Consider the following 24,535-nt stretch of genomic DNA (forward strand, 5'->3'; position numbering starts at 1 on the left):
TAGAAGGACGCTGACCTCTGACCTCTAAATAATAGGATTGGAAAGGCATGGAGCCATCCAAAATGCTTCCCTATGGAAGCCTGACATTCTGATGTCAGCAGGTCCTTCCTGTGGAGCCGGCATTACCCTCCCCGACCTTTCTTTCTAAGTCATTATTACTGTCCTGATTCCAATGCCTCCTCCCAAAGGCAGTGGCAGCTCCGGGGTCTTTTACGCCTTCCTAGGCAAGAAGCTAAGCCCCTAGAGATCGGGCAGAGAGATCCAAAGTTAGGTTCTCAGTCTCAGTCTGTCTGGGTCTTAGGTGGGAGGACACTGCCAGAAGCTGAGGGAGTCCAGAAGCTGAATGCAAGCCCCTCCCCAACTCTCGTGTTCACGTGCTCCCCGTTTTAAATTAGCCCTGACTAGCTCGAGTTCATGCTTTGCCTTAGGACCTTGGACAAGAAAACCCCTTCTATTTCTGAGTGGAGTCTTATGTCAAAATCAGCAAAATGGGTATACCACTGCCTGTCTTTCTGACTTCCCTGCCAAGACCCGACAGTAAAAGGTTGTGGAGGGGTCAGGAAAGGTCAAGTTTCGTGCCTGCGCCTTTACCTTACACAGAATGGGTATGCAAGAACTGTTTGTTGAATAATTATCGTGTATCTGCAGCTCCACATCCCCATTCCTAGTGTAGCTTAGCCTCAATAATTATTTGTTGAGTGAATAAATGATTAAAGTTGAGAGAAAAGGACTGAGGTTTGTGTTTGGTTCAATAAAAAGGGAGAGCTGGGAGCTGGAAGGCCTGAGTTCCAGTCCATTTACTGGCTGCGTGACCTGAAAACGGAGATGACACAGTTGTAAGGACAAATAACAGGAGTTCCCAGCAAGATGGCAGAGTAGATTAATGCTGTGCTTGCCTCCTCCTATGACCATGTAAAAATTACAACTAAATTATAGAACAATCAACCTCACGAGCCATCTGAAGACTAGCTGAACAGAGCTCCTATAACTAAGGATATAAGGAAGAGGCCAAGTCAAGATTGTTGACTAGAAATAATAATAGCAAATGTCTCAGCATTTAGTATGTACCAAGAACCATAGAAAAGAAGAACAAATATATATAAGCAATGAATATGAAAGACCTTTGCAAACTCTTGCAAAAAGGTAAGGCAGATGAGGACTACTATTCTAAGTGAGCATTGTGTGCCAGACAGTTATTTTTTTTAATCTTTATATTCATTCTATGAAGTATTATTTACATTTCATTGTATAGATAAGGCACAGAAAGATTAAATAACTTCCCCAAGGTCACACAGCTAATAAGAGTAAGAGTCAGATTGAAACCCAGATCTAGGCCTGACTCTAAATCCCACTGCCTTTCTGTAAAACACTAAAGCATTTACACTTAAAGAAATAATTACTGTAATTTCTATTTGTTTGCCTAGAGAAAATCCTCATCTACTGGAGATGCTACTCTGCCTTCCAGGCTGCACCAGCTTCACTCCCTTGCTTTCTCCGTCACCTCCTGTCCCTGGGCCTAGCTTGGGAGAAGGCCAGCTGCCGGCCCAAGTTGCTTCTGGGGGTATGCCCAGCCAGGGGAGTAATGGACTATGTCCTGATTGTGTCTCCAGAAAACAGGTTTTTTATTACTTACCACGGCGGGCTATACATCTCTGACGTGCAGAAGGAGGACGCCCTCTCCACCTACCGCTGCATCACCAAGCACAAGTATAGCGGGGAGACCCGGCAAAGCAATGGGGCCCGACTTTCTGTGACAGGTAGGCAAGAGGGTTGTGGGGGGGAGGGCACCAGCCCACCCTGAAACTGGGCATGTCCATGCCATGGATTGGGGAGTCTGCTATGTACTCAGGGCACCCAGAGAAGGATATTAAAGGACATAGGTATAGGAACTGCTGGGGCAAACCTTGTCCAGTTTGGTTTGGGGGTACCCTTCATATAAGGATTCCAGAGATAAATTGTTTTTAGGAGTGTGTACCTGAGGAAGCTTAACTCTCCTGAAGAACTGACTGATCTCCTGATAAATATGTTGCCATTTATCAAATAATGAGCGGTATGGAGCCCTTCCCTGCCTTCCTTTTATGCCTTTGCTGCCAGGAAACTCACAGATAAAATCTGATGCTCAAACATAATAATGATTAGATTATACTGGATTGGATTGGATTGGATTGGGAAGGTTTTTGAATTTCCTTGTGTCTCTAAGTATTTTTTAAGATTCTATTTTATCTATTTATGAGTACATAAATCTATTGAATACAAAAAATTCTGAGTACAAAAAAATCTATGAGTACAAAAAATTCTATGTTATCTATTTATGAGTACAATCTTTTGTTGTAGCCCACCTCACAGCATTCGAAAATAGGCAGAATATAATTCGTATTATAAACAAAAATATTTATAAATTAAATAAAAGATTCTTATTCTGAGTGATTGACTATAACTTCTTAAGGAGGGTTGGAAATTAATATTTATTGAATCCCCCTGTGTGCCAGAAATTGCACTCATGTGTTTTCTGTTCGGCACCATAAGAGCCTTGTGAGGTGTGCACTACTCTTCCTGTTTCTACAGGTGAGAAAACCAGATCTTAAGGAAGCCAAGCAACTTGCCCCAGCAGTAAGAGGCACAGCCAGAATTCACCTCTCACCCCAGCTTCCTCCAACTCGCAACCCCTCATGGAAGGGGCCAACTGAACACCACACACAGGCCCCAGTCACAGAGTAAAAAAGACCACACGGTGCTCCTCAAGGAAGGATTTCTGGAGAGTGCTTCTGAAATTCTTTCAACAGCAATCCACAGACAGATGTTTTTTTATCATAATCTCTGCAATGCACACTGTCATTTCCTACCAGCATGCATTGCAATGCACTCTGATATTTTCTATTCTATTTTATCCCATTTTGATTTACTTAAATGTTGGCCACAACTTTACAAAATGGGTTTTACAACTTCCTAACAGTTTGTGACCTGTAATTTGAAATCTCTGCTCCTTGCAAGGAGGATGAATTAATAGTTGGGACTCCTGGGTTTGGAGACTAGACCCACCAAATCAGGGCAACCTTTCTGGGCCTCTGGAAAAGGAGCTCAGCTAGGTGACTGCTCTGATTTTCTGTGCCCCTGACATTGTATGGTTTGGCAAGGACGACCCAGACCAGTAGATGACTCTTTCCAGGATCCCCTCTCATTTGCCTAATTCATTTGTAGATAACACCAGGAGAGCAGGAGCCAGAAGGGCAAGGATCAGGCTCTCTGATTCCTCCTTTTGTCTCCAGCAGCTGGCCCTATGCCTGGCACATAGTAGGTGCTAAGTAAATATTTATGAAATTAGCCAATGCCAAAGGAAACTGTGTTGTCATGGAGGAGGAAATGGGGCTGCACTGTGTGGCCCCTTGTTTGTGACTAGACTTTGGAATCCGCCACCTAGTTCCCAAACGTGTCAGAGTTGTTCCATTCCAACTTATAGGGACCTATTTGTGTGGTGCTTTGCATCTCATTTGCATGCTGCTCATACAATGTGGGAAAGGCACAGAAAGCCCCACTCCTACAGACATGCTCCTTTCTCCTGCCCAAATATTTAGCCCCTTCATCCTACTAACCTCACCTCCACTTGGGGGAATAGGGAAGAGTCCCTCAAAAAAGACACTCTTTAAACTAGAGGATATGCCAACCCTTCTCCTTCTGCTCTTTCTTGCCCACCAGCTCTTAGGAGAAGGGGAAGCGGGCAGAGAATGAGAGGGAGCACCCAGAGACTCAGACACAGAGCCCAAATAGAGGAATAAAGAAATAAGGATAGAAAAATGCCCAGATGGACGAAAGTGGAGAGACACAGGCACAGAGAAGGAGAGCAGACCACAGAAAAAAGGGGATTCAAAGGGAGGAGAGAACTGAAGGAAGGGAACAGAGGGGGGCCAAGGGGAAGGGCCTCTGCCTGAGTGACTGGGGCCTGATGCGATGTGATGTGACAAGGTGATCTGCAAGCTACTTGTGTTGGCAAAAATGCAACTGGTACTAGAGTGAAGCACTGCAGAGGGGAATTGGGTGAGGAGGAGCGAGTGCATGCCAGAGGAGCTTAGGCCTCAGCTTTGAGCCCCACAGGCCTCTCCACTCCCAGAGAGGATGGGGGTCAGTCCCAGGGAGCACTGGGTTTCCGCTGAGATGTTTCACTCTTTAGTGACCAGAGCTCTATGAGCTCCTGGGGCTGGTGGCAGAAAAGGGTGTGGTCCCTCCCTGGCCAGAAGCTCTGGGCCAGCAGCTGGAATCCAGGGATGGGGAGATGCAGCCGGGGTGTCCTGGCCGAGGCACCTGGTGGCTGAGAAGGTCTGAGATGTGCACCCCCCCCCAGGGGATGGCCACCCTCCCCTCTCCCCAGGCCCGAAGGCAAGAGGAGCAGGTGAGAATGATACACATGGCAGTGCGCTGTAGGTCATCATTTGATGAGGGCCACAGCTATATCTGACATTTCTTCAGTGCTCAGGAAGTGTTTGATAAAGTAAGAGGGCGGGGAGGAGGAGGGAGATAATGACTTAGGAATCAGGCCACACTTCCAGTCTTAGCCTCACCACTCAACGAGCTGCACAACCTGGCAGAAAATGTCTCCAAACCTCAGCTTCCTCCTCTGTAAAATGAGAGTGACAACACGTACCCCACTGGGTTGTTATGAAAATTAAATAGGGTACGGATGCACAAAACTTAGGCATACAAAAAACAGGCGTGTGCCTGACACAGGAAGCACTCAATAGAGAATAGCTGCTGCTTTTGCTGATATAGCTGTTATGGTTCTGTTGTTGCTGCGTTATTATTCCTACATTGTCAAACCTTTGGGGGGGTGCCCCCCCCCCAACTTTCATTTTTCTGTATTTTCCAAGGGAGAGGAAGCAGTTACAAGAATAGTCTCAGTCCCCTAAAATACAACCTAATAATAACCATTCCGTGCATCTAGGTGCTTTTTTGAGATTAACCAAGTGCTTTCCAGTTCATTAATTCTGTGGAATAGACATTATCACCCACATTTACAAAGGAGGGAACCAGTGACCAGAGAGGCTGGGACTAAAACAGGGTTCTCCAGCTCACAGAGTCCAGAGCCTGGGGCAGACGCCACTTTGGTGGAGGGGGTGTGGGGGGAGGGTTGCCCTTTCCAGGCAGCACTGTTCAGCCGACTGGGGGAGGTCCCAGCAGCACCCCCGGGGGTGCACATCCTCCTAGCCCAGTCCCAGTACCTCTGGAGATTTCTCAGGGCTGGCCATCTGTCTCCCCAGCCTTGCACCGGCCCTGGCAGCGCGGGATCCCCCCGGGCTGTCGCGGTACACGCCACAGCATTTTACTTCTGCTCCAGAGTAATGAAAGAGGTTTCTTTCCCTCAGAATTTAATTTCACGCCTGAGACTCGGTGATTAATTCCCTACCCCCCACCCCGCCCCTTCCTCCACCGCCCTGTCAGCCCCTCTGCTTGTAAATTCTGCGGTGTGCCACCGAATTTGTGTGTTTTGCATCAATTAAGTGTCACATTGAGTAATTCTTCCCTGGCACCGGGTTTGTTTATCCCAACCATTCCCACAGGGTTGTAGGGGGAAGAGGCCATAGAAGCTGGCAGGAAAAGAGGGAGGGCCCCAAATAGTAATTGCCCAGCACATCTGCATAGTGATTTAGTGTCCACTGAGCTCTTTGACATACATTGTTACCTACGACAACCTTATGAGATCTAGAGGCAGCCTTATCACCTCTACCTCATGTGCAGATGAGGAAACTCAGGCTCTGAGAGATCATAAGACTCCCCCAAGGTCACACAGAGATCTGTGACCCAGGCAGACTTGCAGCTGGTCTCCTGAGTCCCAGCTGAGCAGTGGAGTATGGAAAGGGAAAAGAATCTTCTAGAAAGTCTTTCTCCCAGGGAAGAGAGTTCATAGCCCAACCCCTCTTGAAGAGAGATGGGCTGAGGATAGAGAGAATTTCCCATCAGACAAGAAGGATCCACAGTCTCAGCTGATCTTGAGTGAAACTCAGCATTAGATGGTTCCATCTCGCATCCCATTTACTGAACAAGAGTGAGGGGAGACCTGGTTTCCGACCTTGGCTCTGCAGTGTGATCCTGGGCAGGCCACCGCATATCTCTGGTTTCAGGATTCTCATCTGTGTGCGCCCTCCAAGGTCCCTAAGCCAACTCTACTATTCCGTAGCCTGTAACATTCTACAGTGCGGGAAATACAGATCACTGACCCACCCCACGCCTGAGTGACCCCGTTCATCCTCCCTCAGATATTAATGGTTTCATTGCAGAGGGCCCTGCTCTGTGACAGGCACAGGAGATACAGCAACAGATCAATGCTGCCCCAAGATGCTCACTATCTTCCAGAGAAACAAACACAGGGCCTGGTGCTAACTGCTGTTGGCAAAGACCATGGGGGAGGTAGCGACAGTGGCTGCTTCTTGGGTGGGAAATGGAGTGGCTGGGGTCAGGGGTGAGGGAGCCTCTCTTTTCACTGTATACTCTTCTATACTTTCTGAAGTTTTGTCATGTGTGTGTATAACATTTCGGAATTGTTTTATTTAGAAAGAAAAGGTTGTTTGAAAATAAAATTAAATAAAAAGGAAACTATGAGAGTCCAGTGACAGTGGCCTGGGTTAGACGTCCACAGGGGGTGACATGTAAGCTGGTTTATGAAAGATGAATAGGAGTTGGCCAAGCAGAGTGGGCTGGCTGGGCATCGAGGGGAAGGACAGCAAGATTACATGCATGCCCCAAGTGGGAAACGCTTGAGAGGAGAGGTGCGGGGAGGTAGTGTAGACAGACCGTGCTGAGCCCTGTTTGGGGATGATCATAGAAGGCCTTAGAATTCAAAATAAGTGTAGATTGTATCCTGTATGTATGTAGAGGAGGTGCTATGGAGATTTTACAGCAAGGAGAGGTCCCCGATGGCAGGAAGCCCAAGGAGGCCTTTTAGGGTGAGAACCAGACTAAGATAGCAGCCAGAGCACCACTCAGCAGTGACATGAGTCCTCCTCCACAGGACCTGGGTCTCCTGCAGTTTAGAGCCACGATCTTGCAGTCACAGATTTCTTTTGGTTTGGGAATGCAAAGCAGAGAATTGTTGGAGGTGGTGGGGGTGGTTTGCAGAAGGCTTAACTTCCGAATCCTCCTGGGCTCTGATGGAAATGCACTAGCCTTCTCTGATTCTGCCCAGATTGCAGGTGGGAGGACACAGGACAGGGCAGGCAGATTGTTCCCCCATTCTGGAGGGGCGCTCACAGGCCAGGCTAAGGCCCAGACCAAGACTTACCAAGAGTTGCAAACCCAAGATGTCATGATTCTCATGTCACAGGGACTCACTGCTCCTGAGTCTTGGCCAGACTAAAGGGACTGTTTGTGTGAAGGAGCTCACACACACACTCTTCCTCTGTGCCGCGTGCTCTCTTTCCCTTTCCCGTCTGTCTGTCTGTCATTCTAGCCTACTCTACCTGTCATACCCTCTCCTCCTCCAGCACCTGCTCCTCCTCATGGTTCTCAGGGCCTCTGTCTGGCCCGAGTAGGAGAGTTTGGGCCAGGGCCTGGGCTCAGGGAGATGCCACGAGCCCTCCCGCACTGGGTATTGCTCACTCTGGGCGCCAGCGAGAGGCAGGCTCCTGCCCTGGGTGCTTGCCTTCCCTTCCGCATCCCCACGTCACCCCGCCCAAGGCTAGTCGGGGCCGCTGACACTTTCTGCCTTCCAGACCCTGCTGAGTCGATCCCCACCATCCTGGATGGCTTCCACTCCCAGGAAGTATGGACCGGCCACACCATGGAGCTGCCCTGCACTGCCTCCGGCTACCCTCTCCCTGCCATCCGCTGGCTCAAGGATGGCCGGCCCCTCCCTGCCGACAGCCGCTGGACCAAGCGCATCACAGGGCTGACCATCAGTGACCTACGGACCGAGGACAGCGGCACCTACATTTGTGAAGTCACCAACACCTTCGGCTCAGCGGAGGCCACAGGCACCCTCACGGTCATTGGTGAGCAGCAAAAGGCCCTCTTCCAGCCCCATCCTTGAAAGTCACCTTTGAGAGCACCGCAGTGTGACGAAGGACATGGGGACAGGTGCACCTGCCTCTGGCCAGCACCAGGAGATCATTCCCTGGTTGGGGAAGGCATTTGGTGTCCTGGGAAAAGCCCTGGGTTTGAAATCAAAAGACATGCCTTTGCTTCTGGCATTATTATCAGATAGTAACTGACTTAACCACAAATCCCATAACCATGGTCATCACCTCTGTGCCCTTTTGTGTAAAAGGGGATAAGGATTCCGGCCTTCCTACCTCCCAGAGGTCACGGAGTCAGACGGGACCATGAAGGTGACGGTGAGAAGCTTGCAGGGCTTCTTGTCCCGTCGGGAGGAGGCAGTATCTATGCTGAAGGGAGCAATGCTGATGTTACTCCATTAGAGAGGACGCATGTATCCCATCAGAGGCGACAGTCAGAATATTTGTCATGACCACTCAGGTCAGACACTGGGTGTAAGCAACCAAGTCAGCCTTTCCAGGATGTGCCAGCAAGTATTAATGCTGTCCTTCCTGTTCCTCCCCATGTCTGAGCCCAGAGGTCCAGGGAGGCCGTGTGGAGAGCAGGAGGCCTTAGTAGCAAGCCCCTGCTGCTGCTGAGCTCCTGGGGGGCGGAGGGAAGGAAGAAGGGGCAGCGGCCCGATGCCAGGGAAGAACCCCGGAGGAGAATTAGTGAGGTCCTTTACCCCCATCCTCCCCCTCCCCCTCCCTCGGGTGACCCAGCCTCAGGTTCCCCATCTATTAAATGAAGAGACCCTTCTAGCTCTGGCATCCAGAGCCTGACTCTGAGTGCCCTGATCTCTGGGCTGCAGGGAAGGTGTTGGGAGTAGTGGGGCTGAGATTCAGAGACCCTTGGGGGATCTTACTCCCGTGGGGCAGCAATCGCCAGGGTCCCCGAACACTGTACCTGATGGCATCATGAGGGTCATTCCACCTGGGCGGTGGAAGGAGGCCATCCAGAGGGGATCCCAGCCCATCCTGCAGAAAGGTTCCCTCTGCCACCTCACCACCCGTCTCATGAGCACAGAGCTAGAGATCTCTAGACCTTCAGGTGGACCAGAGAACCACAGCAGAGCCCAACCCCTCCTGCTGGTGCCCTGTCGCCTCAGCCCAGACGTGGGCCCCGTCTCTTCTCCACAGTTGAAGGGTCCTGACAGTTGGAGTGTGTTTATCTGCAGTGCCAGGGAGAGGCTCTCCACATGTAAATTCATTATGAAGCTGAAAGAGCAGAAAGAGCCCCCCAAAATGCTCTGAGAGCGACAGTGTATAACACAGATGCTTAGGTTAAAATGCTGAAAGCCTAGCTTCAGGGGGTTAGGGGTTAACTCTCATGCAAACAAGCCCTAGATAGCAGAGCAGGCAGATGAAAGGACCCTGCCCCTAGGTACACCTAATTCTGCTCTGATTCTCAGCCCCACCCTCCCCACGGTGGGGTTGCCTGTACAACTGAGCTCAAAGGGAAGGGACATGGTTTTCGCTGTCTTCCATCCTCTCTGATAGCCCCTCTCTGCCAGGTTTATGGAGAGGAAAGCAATGCTTTTCATAACCAATCCCCCAGTTCTGCAACTAGGCCTCCAACCCATTATGCTGCCAAGCCTGAGCAGGAGCAGTGAGGACAGAGCAGCTGGGTTGGGGAGCCCTGAGAGCCCTGGCTAGTGACTGACACAAGCAGGACACCGCCTGCCTCATTGTGCACTGACATTTCCTGGGCAGCAGACAGAGGCTCTGGGAGCCAGTAAGGAGAGCTGAGCATGAGCAGACTCATGCACCCAGCCAGACAGGCCTGAAGTTCCCCATCTCCAGCAGGTTGCTTCCTTGGGGGGGGGGTCTCAGGCCCTTACAGGTCTCAGCCTCCTTTCTAGAACCCCAAGTACATGTTGAACAGGAGAGAGAGGCTGACTTGGGGCTAGTATCCAGGCAGCCAGTGAGAAAAACCAATAAATGTGATTCAGGCAGTGGTAGGGATATAACGATAAGAGACACCACCCTGCTCTCAAGTGGTTCACAGTCCAGAGGGAGAGAGACACAAGGAAGTGATCAAAGATTGTGTACTTAGCATGGTGTTAATTACACACAGGGAGGTCCAGAGGAGGGATCTTTAACCCAGCCTGGGAGGGGAGTGGTGTCCAGGAAGGCTTCCTGGAAGAGATGACACCTGAGCTCAGTGTGGAGGATGAGTAGGTATTAGATAAAAGGGGCAAAGAGCACTCTAGGCAGAGGCTTTGGGGCAAAAAGTAGGCCAGGGTATGCAGGAAACATGGGCAGGCTGCTGATGTAGAAACTGTGTACCTGAGCAGGGGGCCAGGACCTTGATGCCCTTGAATGACATGCCAAGTTGCTGGGTGCCATGAAAGTTCTGAGCAGGGCAACGGCCAGCTGCAGCATGGAGGACAGATGGAGGAACACAGGGAAAGGGGTGGCAGGGAAGAGGGTGCTGCGTAGGTCCAGTTCAGGAGCTGTGGGCCTACAGCAGGGCAGTGGAGGTGGGGGTGAAGAGCGATCGGAGATTGACTGATGTGTATGGAGGAAGTCAGACCAGCAGCAGAAGGCGGCAGTTGGTTATCCGTACGGGTATGCAACATGAGTGGCTGAGCCATGGGTGCCTCCATGGTGTCTGGGGTGAGTGACAGGAAGGATGATAAGCCAGTCAAGCTCCCATCCGACTTAGGAGCTGAAGAGAGCTTCACAGCCCCACCCGAGCAAAGGGACAGGCGTCAAGAAAGCTCAGACCATCAGAACAAGAGGTGCAGAGAGATCTCCTGGCTTGACCCTGCCATTTAACAGAGGAGTACCTAAACTGAGGCCTAGAGAGGGGAGTCTGCCAGCCCCAGTCCCCTCCCCCAAGCCCTTCAAGAAGTCTGGAGGCAGAACTAGGGCCTCCTGACTCCCAGGGCCTTTTATGCCCACAGCCTACATCCAACCATGCTCCACCCACGCTAAGACCTTTTCGTTTTCTTTTTCTCCCTTTTCCCCTTACCTCTTCCCGGCCCGGCCCAGACCCCCTTCATGTGACCCTGACACCAAAGAAGCTGAAGACCGGCATTGGCAGCACGGTCATCCTCTCCTGTGCCCTGATGGGCTCCCCTGAGTTTACCATCCGCTGGTACCGCAACACCGAGCTGGTGCTGACCGACGAGGCCATCTCCATCCGCGGGCTCAGCAACGAGACCCTGCTCATCACCTCGGCCCAGAAGAGCCACTCGGGGGCTTACCAGTGCTTCGCCACCCGCAAGGCCCAGACCGCCCAGGACTTTGCCATCATTGTGCTTGAGGGTGAGCCGGGGCAGCCGGGACAGAGGGGTGGGTTCAGGACTCCCAAAGCCCGGCCAGGAGGAGCTCTGCCCCAGGCGCCCTCCGTCCCCTCCTGATAGGAGGCATTTATCCAGTACTTCCTATACACCAGGCAGATGCCTGTTTTATTTCAGCTTCCCAAGGGCCCTGTGAAGAAATACTTTTTGTTTTAATGCCACCTGTTTTGCAGTTGAGGAAATTAAGGCTTTGGTCACTTGCCCAAGGTCAAGTGACTGCCAGTTCAGAGCAAGGATGTGGAAAATGAGGCTGGTGGGAGGGACAGCCAGAAATGGAGGGCACAGGGGAAGAGGCAGAGGAGGGGCCAAGGCAGTGACCCGGGGCCACTCCCAGACTCTGCCAGGCATCAGGCTCTCCCCGGGTTTTAGACCAGGGTCTCCTCAGAAATGGGCAGGGGCTGGCAGACTGGCCAAGTGTTGGGTTAACATCAGCATTTTGGCGTGAAATGTGAGTGGGATGTAGAGTGCCCTGTTATATTTGCCTTGCTTTCTTTTTTTTTCATGTTTGTTTTGGTTTTTTAAGTACTTAACACCTATTTTAATCCTTTACAACAATCATATGTAGAAGGATGGCCGGGGTCAGCAATTATATCCCCCCATGTTCCATGGAGAAAGCTGGGGCACCGGGATTCATTGTCCTGTCCAAGGTTATTCGTTTAGCCAAGACTAAGACCTGGCCACAGATTCCCACCGCCAGGACCAGGCAGCTTGCATTTGAAGCCTCAAACTTCAGGGATTTTGCTCCAGGCTTTGCTACAGTGCCACCACCCTCTCCTGCCAGAATGAGAACTGAAATCAGACTCCACAGGTCCAGCCTGGTCATGTCCTGGCTTCACACACAGTTAACCTCTGAGTCTCTATCTTTATTAATAAAGGGAGGAGAAAGAAGTGGAAAAGGAAAAGTTGAGAGGAATAATATTAATTAAGCACTTACAAAGCACTTTGCTAAGCATTTTTCATGCATTAATTCATTTAATAAACATCAGTATGAAGAATTTAGACTCATTATCCCCATTATCACCATCCTCCATGGATTAGAGTTGGAAAGACTCAGAGAGGTTACGTAACTTACCCAAAGACACAGCTAAAGTGGTTGAAGATTCAAACCCAGGAGCCTTACTTAATTCACATGCAGTAGTAATTGGCACCTCACAGGGTTTTGCAGATAGCGCATGAATTGATGTACATAAAGGTTCTTTATATTGATGTACATGAAGGTTCCATATATGGCCACTGCTTTCCCTCCTCCCCTGGGGGTGGGATGGCCTGGTGGGATGGTCACTCAGTGGCTCGGTGACTCTGAAGGGGGCTCCTCACTCCCTGCAGACGGCACGCCCCGCATCGTCTCCTCCTTCAGCGAGAAGGTGGTCAACCCCGGGGAGCAGTTCTCACTGATGTGTGCGGCCAAGGGTGCCCCGCCCCCCACTGTCACCTGGGCCCTGGACGATGAGCCCATCGTGCGGGATGGAAGCCACCGCACCAACCAGTACACCATGTCTGACGGCACCACCATCAGCCACATGAATGTCACAGGCCCCCAGATCCGCGACGGGGGCGTGTACCGGTGCACAGCGCGGAACTCGGTGGGCAGTGCTGAATATCAGGCGCGAATAAACGTAAGAGGTGCCTGTCTACATTTAAATATCAGAATAGGCTTTTGAGTTCCTTTGCCATCTCTGTGGTTACCATTATTCTTGTGGTGATTAGTATTTATTATTGTCATTTTGATTTTAGTAGAGGTCTCTCTCCTCTTTCTTCCCCTTCCCTCTCTCCCCCGCCCCACCTCCATAGTCCCATCATCCAATGGTGTGTGGGGGGGAGGCGGGGGTACAGTTCACTGCCTTGGCATTCCCATCCCCTCCTCTTCTCCCTTCTCCTCTCCTGCAAACTGACCTGAGCCCCCTCCCTTCTTCCCATCAAATCTCTCTGGCCCCAGGTACACTAGTACCCGGCTGGCATCCACCAGCCCAATCAGGGCATTGCAAGGACAAGGACAAGGAAGGGCAATGTGGCCAGGCTTGACCTATGATAGGCGTGTTCACCAGAGCTGTGCTCCCAGTGTCCCCCCACTGAGTCATCCCCCAAATGCTCCAGGAGCTGTAAGCAGCGGGAACCAGAGCATCATCTTCTCCTGATTCTCCATCCTCCTCCTCCCCGCACCTCAAGCCTCAAGCCATCAAGAGTAGGAGGCTCAGTCTGGGTGGGGGTGGCCCAAGGCAGGCAGCTGCATGGGAAGGAGTCCTCAAAGTGATCACCCCATGTTTCAGTTCTCCAAATCACTGTGGTGAGAACAGTCTCCTCTGAAGCTTTTTGCAGCCCTGGGAGGTCAGATTGATCTTTATCTGACTCTACCAGTGATTCCTGACCCAAAGAACAGAGGAAGAACAAGGTTAGGAGAGTAGGGGCGCTGGTCCAGGTGCGCTGGTAGCTGCCATGGGGCAGGGAAGAGGTGCAGGGTGTTCACGCTAAATTCACTTGTGCCAGGTCTCCAACTCCTCATGAGAAATGTGCCCTCCATTTGGCCACCCTCCTGCCCTTTCCTCTGAATTGGAAGGGGTTAAGCTGCAGGGTTCTGGGAGAATCCCTGATCCAGCCTCTCATCTACTGGATGGGGAAACGGAAGCCTGGAGTTTCTTACACCCGCTCCAGCACTGCCCTGCCTGGTGGCCTCAGAGCCCCTTTACAGCCCCCACATTGCCATCTGTCAAGCTGACTCAACTGATGACACTCCCTTTCCCCATCTAGTGCGATCAGAGCCCCCCTTTTATAGACCCTTCTCAGAGGCCCACAAAACACATCAATTCACTCAATAAAGACCTTCCTATTGTCCTTTAAATATTTAATGTACATAAGATCCTTTTGGGTACAGGGCCATGATGAGGAATTGAATGAAAATAACAAAGTCTCCACATTTCCATTTTAACTCAAAAATCTTAATCTCCTCATAAATGAGGACTCGCTCTCCCGAATCCGGGTCATTTCTTGGTGCGCCTTCAGTTTGCTCACATACCCCCTCCCACTAGGGGAATGGATTCTTGCCCCAGGCATGAATGGAACATGTCTGTTTGCAGCTATTTGAAGCTAGTAACAGAGAGTCCTGTAGAGACCACAGGTGCCCCCAGTTCCAGCCTCTACCTTTAGCCTTGTAATAGAAGCCACCCCATGCCTGCCACCGAACTTCCGTCCTGATAGTTTCAGAGGCCAAGCAACTGAGAAGAGTACCACAGGGCAGCGCCCGGCTGTCCCTGGCTAACCGCACCACTTGCCCCCTGCTCTCCTCCTCCTCCTCCCTCCTGACTCCTGCCCAGGCCCCCCCAGCATCCGCGCCATGAGGAACATCACAGCTGTCGCCGGGCGGGACACCCTTATTAACTGCAGGGTCATCGGCTACCCCTACTACTCCATCAAGTGGTACAAGGATGCCCTGCTGCTGCCCGACAACCACCGCCAGGTGGTGTTTGAAAATGGGACTCTCAAGCTGACCGACGTGCAGAAGGGCATGGATGAGGGGGAGTACCTATGCAGTGTCCTCATCCAGCCCCAGCTCTCCATTAGCCAGAGTGTCCACGTAGCTGTCAAAGGTAGGCCTCCCCCGGAACCAGTGCTGTGCTGGTCGCCCAGAATTGTGGGTCCTTGTCCAGCCAGCTGAGGGCTGGGTGGAAGATTGGGGGAGACAACACAAGAAGGCCACGAATACTCTACATTCAGGTTCACGCCTGTAGGCTACAGGATAAGCAGCACTTGACCCCAGGGGCGCGAGGAGCCGGTGATATACAAAGAGGAGCCAGGTTACCTGCAAGGCAAGAGGCCCAGGACAGAGATGGTGGGCTACACAGGTCCCCTGATGTCAGCATGGAGCCACCAAGAACTTAGCGGGGGCCCACTAGAGACTGACAAGAGGACGTAAGGGGCAGGAGCTAGGAGAACAGAAGCAACAGGAGGCTGGGCGAAGGGAGCATGCCCTGGGTACCCCGATTCCCTTCTAGGGTACAGATGGGCCGGCTCAGGCTGCTTTTACAGGATTGGCAAGGACCTTCCAACTGCTATTGCTGCTTGAGGCCGGGAAAGCACTTCCTGCTGTTTAAAAGCCTCCTTCCTCCCAGACCTGTAACACTTGCCTGGATGAGGTCTGTGTTTTGAGCAGGGGTACTTAGCATCACGCCTGGTACATGAGAACCATTCAGTACATGTCTGTGGATTAAATGAATGGATGAATATAAATGAGTAAATAAATGAATGCATGAGTAAATGATGGATGTCCCCTTGGTTCCGGGGCGGTGCAGATGTGTGAAGCTCTCTCCCGAACACACTCTTTGGAACTGGCAGGCCTGGAGGCTGGGCAGTGGGTTAGAGCAGGGTAACCTGGTTGCTCTGGGGACAGGATCTGCCAGGCCTGGCTGAAGAGAGGTCAGTGAAAGCCAGGCAGCTTCTCTCTGACCCAGAAGGACCCAGAGCTAGGAAGGACAGGCTGGGAGGAGGAACACCCCACCTCAGAAATGCAGAAGGGGCTTCAGGGGCCACCTGAAAGGGAGTCGGGAAGAGAGACAGGATCTGTGAGAATTCTGAGAGCCCCTGTCACCTGGACATATGCGTCACCCCAGGCGATGAGGAGGGGAGGCCCCCCTTCCATGTCCTCAAGGGAAAACATAAACCAAGGGAAGAAAGCTAGCCTGGGCCCTGAGGCCCATGGGAAAGAAGAAACAGCAGAGGGATCTGAGCCTGCAGAGGCCACAGCACCAGGGGAAGGCCCCAGTGGGTCCCACACTCCTGAAGCAAGCTTGAATGGAGGCCTGTGGACAGGAAGAAAGAAGCCTGGGAGAAGGATGAGTGGGGAGACGCATGCTGCATTTGGTTTTGATCCCTTCAAGCATGTGGTCATGATAATACATGTAGGTGGAAATGTCTGGGGACAGCAGGCAAAACCGAGCAGTAGCAGTGAAAGGCAGGGTGAGTACTTCTCTCCTGTGTTCCTCGTCACCTGCTCGCCCTCATCAGCACACAGGAGCTCTGTCATATGCATCCTTGTGTACCCACCTGTCACTGTGCTAGAGGGCAAGTGTTTCTTGAACTAAAACTAAGGCAGTAGTCTGGGTAGGAGTGACTTACTGGGAAGCCTCACCTTGAGCCCCGAGAACTGGGAGGTGGCTCTGTGGCCCCCTCAGGCCTGGGGAGGAGAGAGGAGTCCTGTACAACATCTTCCTCCCTGCTTCTCAGCTGCTGCAACCCAGCCAAGCTGAGGGTCACCCTGGCCACCTTCTAGGCCTAATGTGTCTGCCTAGCCCACGGGCCTTGTGCTGGCAGGAACCTCCAACCCCCAGGTCATAGCCCCAATTTTGTGGCCCTGGAATACTGTGCAGCCTGCCTTCCCCCTCCCGACATCACGGCCGCCTGTATCTATTTCTGTTACAAGCTGTGGACTGAGAGTTTACAGTGTAAACATCACATATTAAAACATCTAACCTTTGCTCTGCTCCCTTAGACTGCCCGCACCAGTGAGCATTTGGATGGGTTTGTTGGCTTAAAAAAATAAATAAATAACAGGCTCCAGCGAGCCTCAGAGTACGCAGAACATCCTGAAAGCTGCTTCTGCTCATCAATTATTCAACCCCATTCAGGGAGTGATCAGTCCTAATGAATTGAATCTGATGCATTCGGTCTCAGCGACTCACTGGGCCTGTTGTGATTGTGCTGTGCTGAGCAACAGTGTCTCCCCAGCCCAGGAAAGGGGGTGTGTTCATGCATGCGCGTGTGCATGTTATCCTAGAGGGCAAAACCCATGCACCAGCACTCAGCACAAGCTTGGCATTCATAAAGCACGAGAGTGTGTGTGTGCGTACAGTGTACAGGCACATGTATACACATTCCCTCTTCTCCACCCTCGGGGTCTGAAAATCCAGCCCTAGCAGCAGTGAAGTCACCTGTTTCCTCTCCAGACCAAGAAGCAGCATGCATGAGGGCCTCTGAGACCCCATGGCCCAGCCACTCTGAAAGCTCAGATCCCTCATCCCTGATCTTTTCCCTGCTCCTTCTCCCTACCTCATTAGAATGCACTTTTGCAAAGAAGCCATCAGAGCTGATTATGAGCATGCTGCCTGATTAGCTGATGTGCTGTTCCAAAAGCTACTCAAGGGGAAGGGAGGAGGATGTGCCCCTGGGTGTGGAAAGGGGTCCTGACTCTGGGGTAGGAAGGAATGGGTCAGCACTCTAGACCGCACTCCTACTGCCTGTCTGGGACATGATTCCCACCCAGAAGATCAGAGCAAAAACCTGGAGTGTAGATAGGGCAAGGTGGAGGCGGGGCAGAGCACCAGAAGCGTGAGACCAATTGGAAGACCCCGCATCTCTCTGTGGGGCCGGCCAACGGCTCTAGGCAGGGTGCGGCAAAAACCCAGGCTGCTCCATGAGCTGGAAAAACAGCTGCTGCCTCCATTTCTTCTGGGACTGCTTGTCTTCTGAATTTTTTAAACCCTGAGCTAAGAGCAGAATACACCATATATGCATGCACATGTATGCACACACATGCGCAGAGACCTGTGTGCATGAGTACCCATGCATGTACACATTGGTACACACAATATGCATGTACATGCAACAAATACACACACATTAACCCATCCACACTTACACACACACACACGCTGGCAGTTACACATATACACAAATGTTTCCTCTGTCCATATCCTCCTCTAAGGCAACATTCCTGAGTCACAAAAGTTGGCTGCACATGATGCCATATGAAACATTGCCCAGGTGAGCCAGCTGTGGCCCAGCAAGGTGGAAGGGGCCAAGAGGAGAGAGGGTGAGGTTGCTTCGAGGGCTGCCTGGGCTTTGGTGCATGTGACACAGACTGGCAGGGGACAGCCAGGCTGCAGTGAGATGGGCACTTGTCTCTGGGCATCTGAAAAGATCCTTGGCAGGATGCTGAGAGGAAAGCACATGGACTCAACTTATATTTGGTGTCTTTAGGACTCCCTGTAGCTGAAAAATAATGTAGCATAAAAACATCTCTGGGCACGCAGGCAGAATGTTTAATTAACTAAGGAGGCAAGGCTGTAACTGGGGCTGCTTGGCCTTGGCTCAGCAAGGGAACATCTCCATCCCCACATCTGAGTCTCTTGGAGCCTCTGGAGCCAAAAACAAGGGCATGAGGTACTTTCTGCCTATGTTCAGCATGGACAGGACCAGGAGAGAGTGCTAGGTCCCTGTGGAGAGCAAATGGAAGAGGACACACACACACACACACACACACACACACACACTCACTCACTCACTCACTCACTCCTGCTGTCCATACATCCCGCTCACATGCATTCTTCCCTCATTGCTCAAACCAGTCCTTGACATGTGCCTGGAGCCTTTGGAGGAAGCCCCCTTCCACCCTAGTGAATGGGTTTCAGTGATCATAGTGCTTAAGGGAGAGGCAGCCACCTGGCCAAATGCCTGCTATTGGCAGAGGTGAAGGTTTGGAGGGAACCCACCAGAATCCACAGGAAGGGGACACAACAGGTTCCACAGCAGCAGATTGCCTAATTGTACTGGGGGGAGGGGGCACCAAGGAAGCTGCTGCCAACAGTCCTAGTCCTCAGAAAGAGCCAGGAACCTAGTGGCAAGCATCCTCTTTATCGGACGGACAGACAGGGCTCAAGACGATGATGGCGGTCATGATGATGATGATGATGATGATGATGAAGCAGCAGCATCTATGTATTCATTCAGTGACATTTATTGTGCACCCACTATATTCCAGGCACTTCCAGGCCCTATGCTGTGAACATAGCTGTGCTCAAGACAGACAAAAATCCCATCCCTTGGGGAGCTCCCATTCTGGTGGGGAAATGGACAGTACAGAAAACTACAAAAAAGTGTCTCATGTCAAATAGGGAGTTGAGATGAGAGTGCCAAGGGGAAGGGAGAGTGGTTTGCAATTTTAAATAAGGTAGTCAGGGAAAGGCCTTTCTGAGAAGAGGGTTGTGTGAAAAAACTGAAGTTATTATTATTCCTAAAATACTAGACTTGTTACAATTGGAAAATCAGCATTAATGCTTTAGAGATTACTTGGTCCAACTCCTCCATTCTGCAAATGAGGAAGCTGAGGCTCAGGGGCACAGGCTGGGTGGTGGTAAGAAGATGACTTGCCCACTGTCACTTGCATGGATAGCAGGGTGTGGAACTCAAGTGTCCTAGTTCCCAAACATGGCTCTTTCCCCATCTCCATGCTGCACAGGCAGAGAATCTCCAACTTCCCACCGTGCCCAATCTCTGCCAAACAGGTGCAGTTAATAAAAAGGCTCAGTCTCAAGGAGATGATGAGAGACACCATAAAATGGTAATGGGCTAGGCTGGTGGTCAGCGTGCCTTCCTCTGCACGACACTCCCAAACAAGTGTCCATAAAGGCTTTATGGTGGCCGGACACCTCATTGACTGCCTCAGTCACTGTATCTTCACATTCTTCATCATTCCGGCACTTTGCTCCAATCCTGCATCCCTCAAAGCTCCCTGAGTTGCTCTGTCGCCCAGATGACTACAGCCAGAGCGGGACTTCCGGAAAGAAGTCCCTGGGTGACATGGCACTTGTGCCACCTACATTCAGGCTGTGTACTGGGGAAATGCTGGGACTTGGGCAGGAGGGAAGCTCTTGTGGGCTGCAGTCAGCACTGAAGAGGTCCCCGGTCGTCAGCCGATGGAGGTGTGAGCCCTCAGCTGCTGAGGATGCTTTCCCAGGGGTGGAAATGAATACACACATTCAACACCCCTGTCTGCCTCTGAGTGTTGGGGAAGGTGCCATTGATTCACAGGTCAGAAAGCAGCCCCTGATCCAGGCAGCTGCCCGTGTACACACTGCACAGCTCCACACCCTGCTTCTGGTTCTTTCCCTCACAGCACTCCTTCTAGTATTCAGCGAGCCAGCAGAGGAGCCAGGATCCCTATGCTTTCTCCCCCCTCCAGGCTGTCCTCGAGTGCACACAGTCATAGGGTTGTCGGAATGCTACCCCAGGGCCCACCAAAGGGTTCCTAGGGGGACGCTGATCACCCAGCGCGTCATACCTGCCCATCAACCCAAAACAGGGGTGGAGGGTGGAGGGGAGCCAGAAGCCTGCCTTGGGTCTCTGGCGAGTTGTCTGGTCATCTGCCCCCCACAGGTCTGCAGTGCTCTAGAGAGCTCTGGCCAGCCCAAGTGAATATCTAACCCCCCCAGGATGGATGTTGGCAACTCTCTCCTACAATGGTCTTTCAAATAGCCATCAGTGTTGTACTTGAAGGCCAGAGGGAATGACAGTCCCTAGTTGGCCTCTGCCTCTTGGCTCAGCCCTTTTCCTCTCTCGTGCATATATATATATATATATATATATATATATATATATATATATACGGCATGTGTATGTCCTTTAACTCGCAGTCCTAGTGCCACCTCTTCCATGAAGCTGCGGTCACCCAACTAGATGACACCTCTCTCTGCTCTGAGTTCAACATTTGTATATGAAGGTGGAGCTTGTCTGATCATCACTGAGGGAAATACCTTCCCTTCCCCAGGAAATGATAAGCTCCTGGAGGTTCTATCTGTATTTTAAGCATGTTTCTATACTCCCGAGCCTACACGGAGCACAATGCCTTCACAGAGCAGGCATTTCATAAATATTAGATGAATTAGTTAATTAATGAATTAACTTGCCTTAGTAACTTGTTCTATTATCTGAATCCCTTCTTAGTGAGAGAGACAGTCTTCCCCTTGCCTGAGCTAAATCTTTCTGCCTAACTTCAAACTATTGCTCTCCACTTGCTCTGTCCTCAGTGGAAATGTCTTCTTGACCATCCATCTCCTGGGCATAGCCCTGCACACTTGGCAACCCCGCAGCCCCCCCTCCCCAGACAGAACCTCCCGGCTCCTTGCTTTGTCTACACATTCCCCTCTGCAGTCCCTCATCACTGCTGTGACTCCCCATGTCCATAAGGCTCTTAAGTCAAAGGAGCAAACTCTGGTGCTAGGACAAGGGCCTAACCCCCAGGAAGGACCAACGGAGAAGCTCTCAGCTCCAAAATTCCAGCAGAAATACAGCATCTTGAGGAACAACACAGAGAGCCTTCTTTCCTAGATGAACCCCCATCCTATGCTCTCCCCACCCCTTGCCTACCTCACAGGTAAACTTCTGAGATCAACCCAGGATATGATATTCAGACATATGTTCTTTCACTTACTGTACTTACCCAACAAGCATTTTATTTGACACCTACAATTTGCCAGGTAAATAAGTCCTAGATACTGCCCTAAAGGAGCTCCCAGACTCCCAGGAAAGGTGGTAAAGCAAAAGCTACCCCACTGCCACATGATCAGTGCCATGATCAAGGTGTGAACTGGGTGCCTACAGGGCTGTGCAGGTGGGGGCAGGCTTCACAGAAGAGGTGGCATGGGAGCAGGGTCTGAAAGGAGGAGCAAGGGTTTCCCAGGAGGCCTGACAGGCTGTAGTAGCTTTGGGCCTTTATGGGAAGGACTAGACCAGAAATGGTTCTGCTAGGTCTCAGAAAACAAACTGAGTGGCAGATCTGGGCCTCTGCAACAGTTCTACTAAAATGTCCAAGGAGGCCAGAGGCCTACATCTGACCTAGGCACCAAAAAAGTAGGGGCGGGGTGGGTTTGGTTCACAGAGCCCAACAGAGGAATCTCTGGGATGTCTCAGCAATGAGCATTTGGCAGTCAGAGTTCCAGAAAAATCTGTCTGGATAGCCAAGACTCAGCGAACCACTCAGAATACTGGGGAGGCCCCAACCCAGGTTGCAGAGGCAGCCAGAGATTGGGATGGGGAAATCCAGACAATGGCCAGAACCCCAGGAAACCTGGTTGGACTTAAGACCTGAATTTGGGCTCAGGTGGATCTGGAAGGAAATGGGTCAAAAGCCAAGCCAGTGGGCCAGGAGCACACGTGGTGGGAGGTAAGAAGGGCAAATGCCCAGCTATGTTTCCCCAGGCACAGGCCGAGGCTTGGAGCCACGGGCACTGATAGAGCCCCTGTGGCTGGAGCACAGGGTAAGGTGGGAGATGACATTGGGAAAGCCGGTTAAGGGCCCTGCGGAGGGATATGGCTCTCAACCTATAGGTCATGGAGGCAATGCTCCTCCTAAATGTCACTTTCACCTAGAGCTGGTGATCAAGACCTTTCCCAGGTATCTGAAGGGCTTCCAAGGGTTTTCCCACGTCCACACCTGGCCACTCCACAGGGGCAGCTCCCTACTGAGCCCTGAAAATCCTTGGGGTACAGGGAGAAGCTTGGGCATGCATAGGAAGCCAGCCATCCTTTTTCCCTGAGGGCTCCCCCCACCCCAATCCCCACACACTCCCACCCCCGCTGTGGCCACTCAGGGTGGGCCTAGAGTAGAGAGTGGCAGCCTTCCCAGGAAGGTGGGGCTGGTGCCTGGGAGAAGGCCAGAGGACTCTGGACAGCCTTGTAATTTAATTATTTGACTGCAGAAAGGAGATCTCATCTACTTGGTGCTCATCCTTGTTAAGCTAATTGTCTGTCTCCTTCTCTCTCTTCTCCCCCCACTTGCTGGGGAAGTCACTGTGGCCTAATTGAGTTATCATAAAGATAATGGCTGATGCTCTAGCCAGAGCTGATAAAGGAGGATCCCTCCCACAGCCGTTCAGGCTCCAGACAACCCTCCCCCACCCCCAGGGGCTGGGATGTGGGCGGTGGGGGGAGGGGAGGGTAAGCTGGATCTCTGTGGGGAGGGAGGCTGTGTGATGATGCTTAGCCAGATGAGTCTAACCAACTGGTTATCTCAAAGACAACAGGGCACCCTCTCTGCTCTTTCCTACCACTCAAGGGGAGTTCATTTACAAAACAAAAGGATCTCTGTTCTGGGCATGTTTGGGACTCTCTCAGAGAGGCAACCAGGCAGCATGAGGGAGAAAGCTTGGAGCTGGAGAACAGACAGATTAGATCAAAGCCCACTGTCACCTCTTATTAGCTGGGTGACCCAGGGCAAATTACTTCTCAGCTCTGAACCTCAGTTTTTAAAATGGAGAGAGTTTAAGTTCACATCGAATCACTGGTGGGAGGATTCAGTGAGATGGTGTGTGTGGGACACAGCAACTGACACAACCAGTTCCAGGAGCTTCCACTAGCCTGTACTAATATTACTTGATGACAATGGAAAGGGCTGGGTGGGTGGTCTCTGCAGGAGGAGATCAGAGTACAGCACCCTGTTTTTAGGCAACCAGCCACGGGACATGCAGGAAGGAGCGTCTCAGCGCCCACCTTCCTCCCTGCCACATCAGGGGCACATCATCTCTAGTGACCCCAGTCCTCAGAGTGCTGTGAGATGCATCTCTGTATGAGACAGTGGGTGCAGGGGCGCTGAGGAATGGCAGGGAAATGGGGGTGAAAGCTGAGCAGTCAGATGAGAGTCAAGAAGCCCATGAAGCATCACCATTCAAGTTCTAGGACAAGTCTGAAGGTCAGGATTACTGCAGGCCAGCCAAAAGCCCTGGACAGAGGCAGTGGGTCCAGGCCTGGGTGGGAAGGGGGACGGGAGTCAGGGGACAACGGCAGGGCACCCCAGGAGATTCTGCATGTACTCTATTCACGGCCTACCCCAGGGTAGGGAGGAGCCCGAGGGTGAGGCAGGCGAGGCAGTGCTGCTGGCCAGGCTGGGGCGAGGAGGGGGCCTAACAGCAGCACCCCCTTGCCTTCCCAGTGCCCCCTCTGATCCAGCCCTTCGAGTTCCCACCAGCCTCCATCGGCCAGCTGCTGTACATCCCCTGTGTGGTGTCCTCGGGGGACATGCCCATCCGCATCACCTGGAGGAAGGACGGACAGGTGATCATCTCAGGCTCGGGTGTGACCATCGAGAGCAAGGAGTTCATGAGCTCCCTGCAGATTTCCAGCGTCTCCCTCAAGCACAACGGCAACTACACGTGCATTGCCAGCAACGCAGCGGCCACCGTGAGCCGGGAGCGCCAGCTCATCGTGCGTGGTGAGTGGAGGCAGGCCGGTGGTGGCGGAGGGAGAGTCCAGCTCTGTCTACTGCTGAAAGTCTCTAGATTTCAGGTTTAAATCACAGGCTTCTGGAAGGTTGGCTCTGGCAGGTGCCTTAAAGATCAAGAGGTTCAAACCTCTTACTTTTCCAGGCCAGGAACCCGAGGCTCTGTGAGGGGAAGACATTTGCTTGCTCAGTTAGTCGCTGGCAAAATCAGAATTGGAAGTCAGAACTCC

At 51.8% G+C, this 24,535-nt stretch overlaps 1 protein-coding gene across 1 annotated transcript in view; it reads left to right on the forward strand.

Moving 5' to 3' along the window:
* The window catches only part of DSCAML1 (DS cell adhesion molecule like 1), a 379,445-nt gene that overhangs the window by 272,136 nt on the left and 82,774 nt on the right, over positions 1-24,535 (forward strand). The window contains 6 exon segments of the mRNA XM_019647399.1: positions 1,611-1,757; positions 7,698-7,976; positions 11,016-11,291; positions 12,653-12,949; positions 14,635-14,907; positions 24,018-24,296. Of these exon segments, the coding sequence (XP_019502944.1) occupies positions 1,611-1,757; positions 7,698-7,976; positions 11,016-11,291; positions 12,653-12,949; positions 14,635-14,907; positions 24,018-24,296 (1,551 nt within the window).

This window comes from Hipposideros armiger, unplaced genomic scaffold (assembly GCF_001890085.2).
Source record: "Hipposideros armiger isolate ML-2016 unplaced genomic scaffold, ASM189008v1 scaffold_111, whole genome shotgun sequence".
In the NCBI taxonomy this organism is placed as follows: domain Eukaryota; kingdom Metazoa; phylum Chordata; class Mammalia; order Chiroptera; family Hipposideridae; genus Hipposideros; species Hipposideros armiger.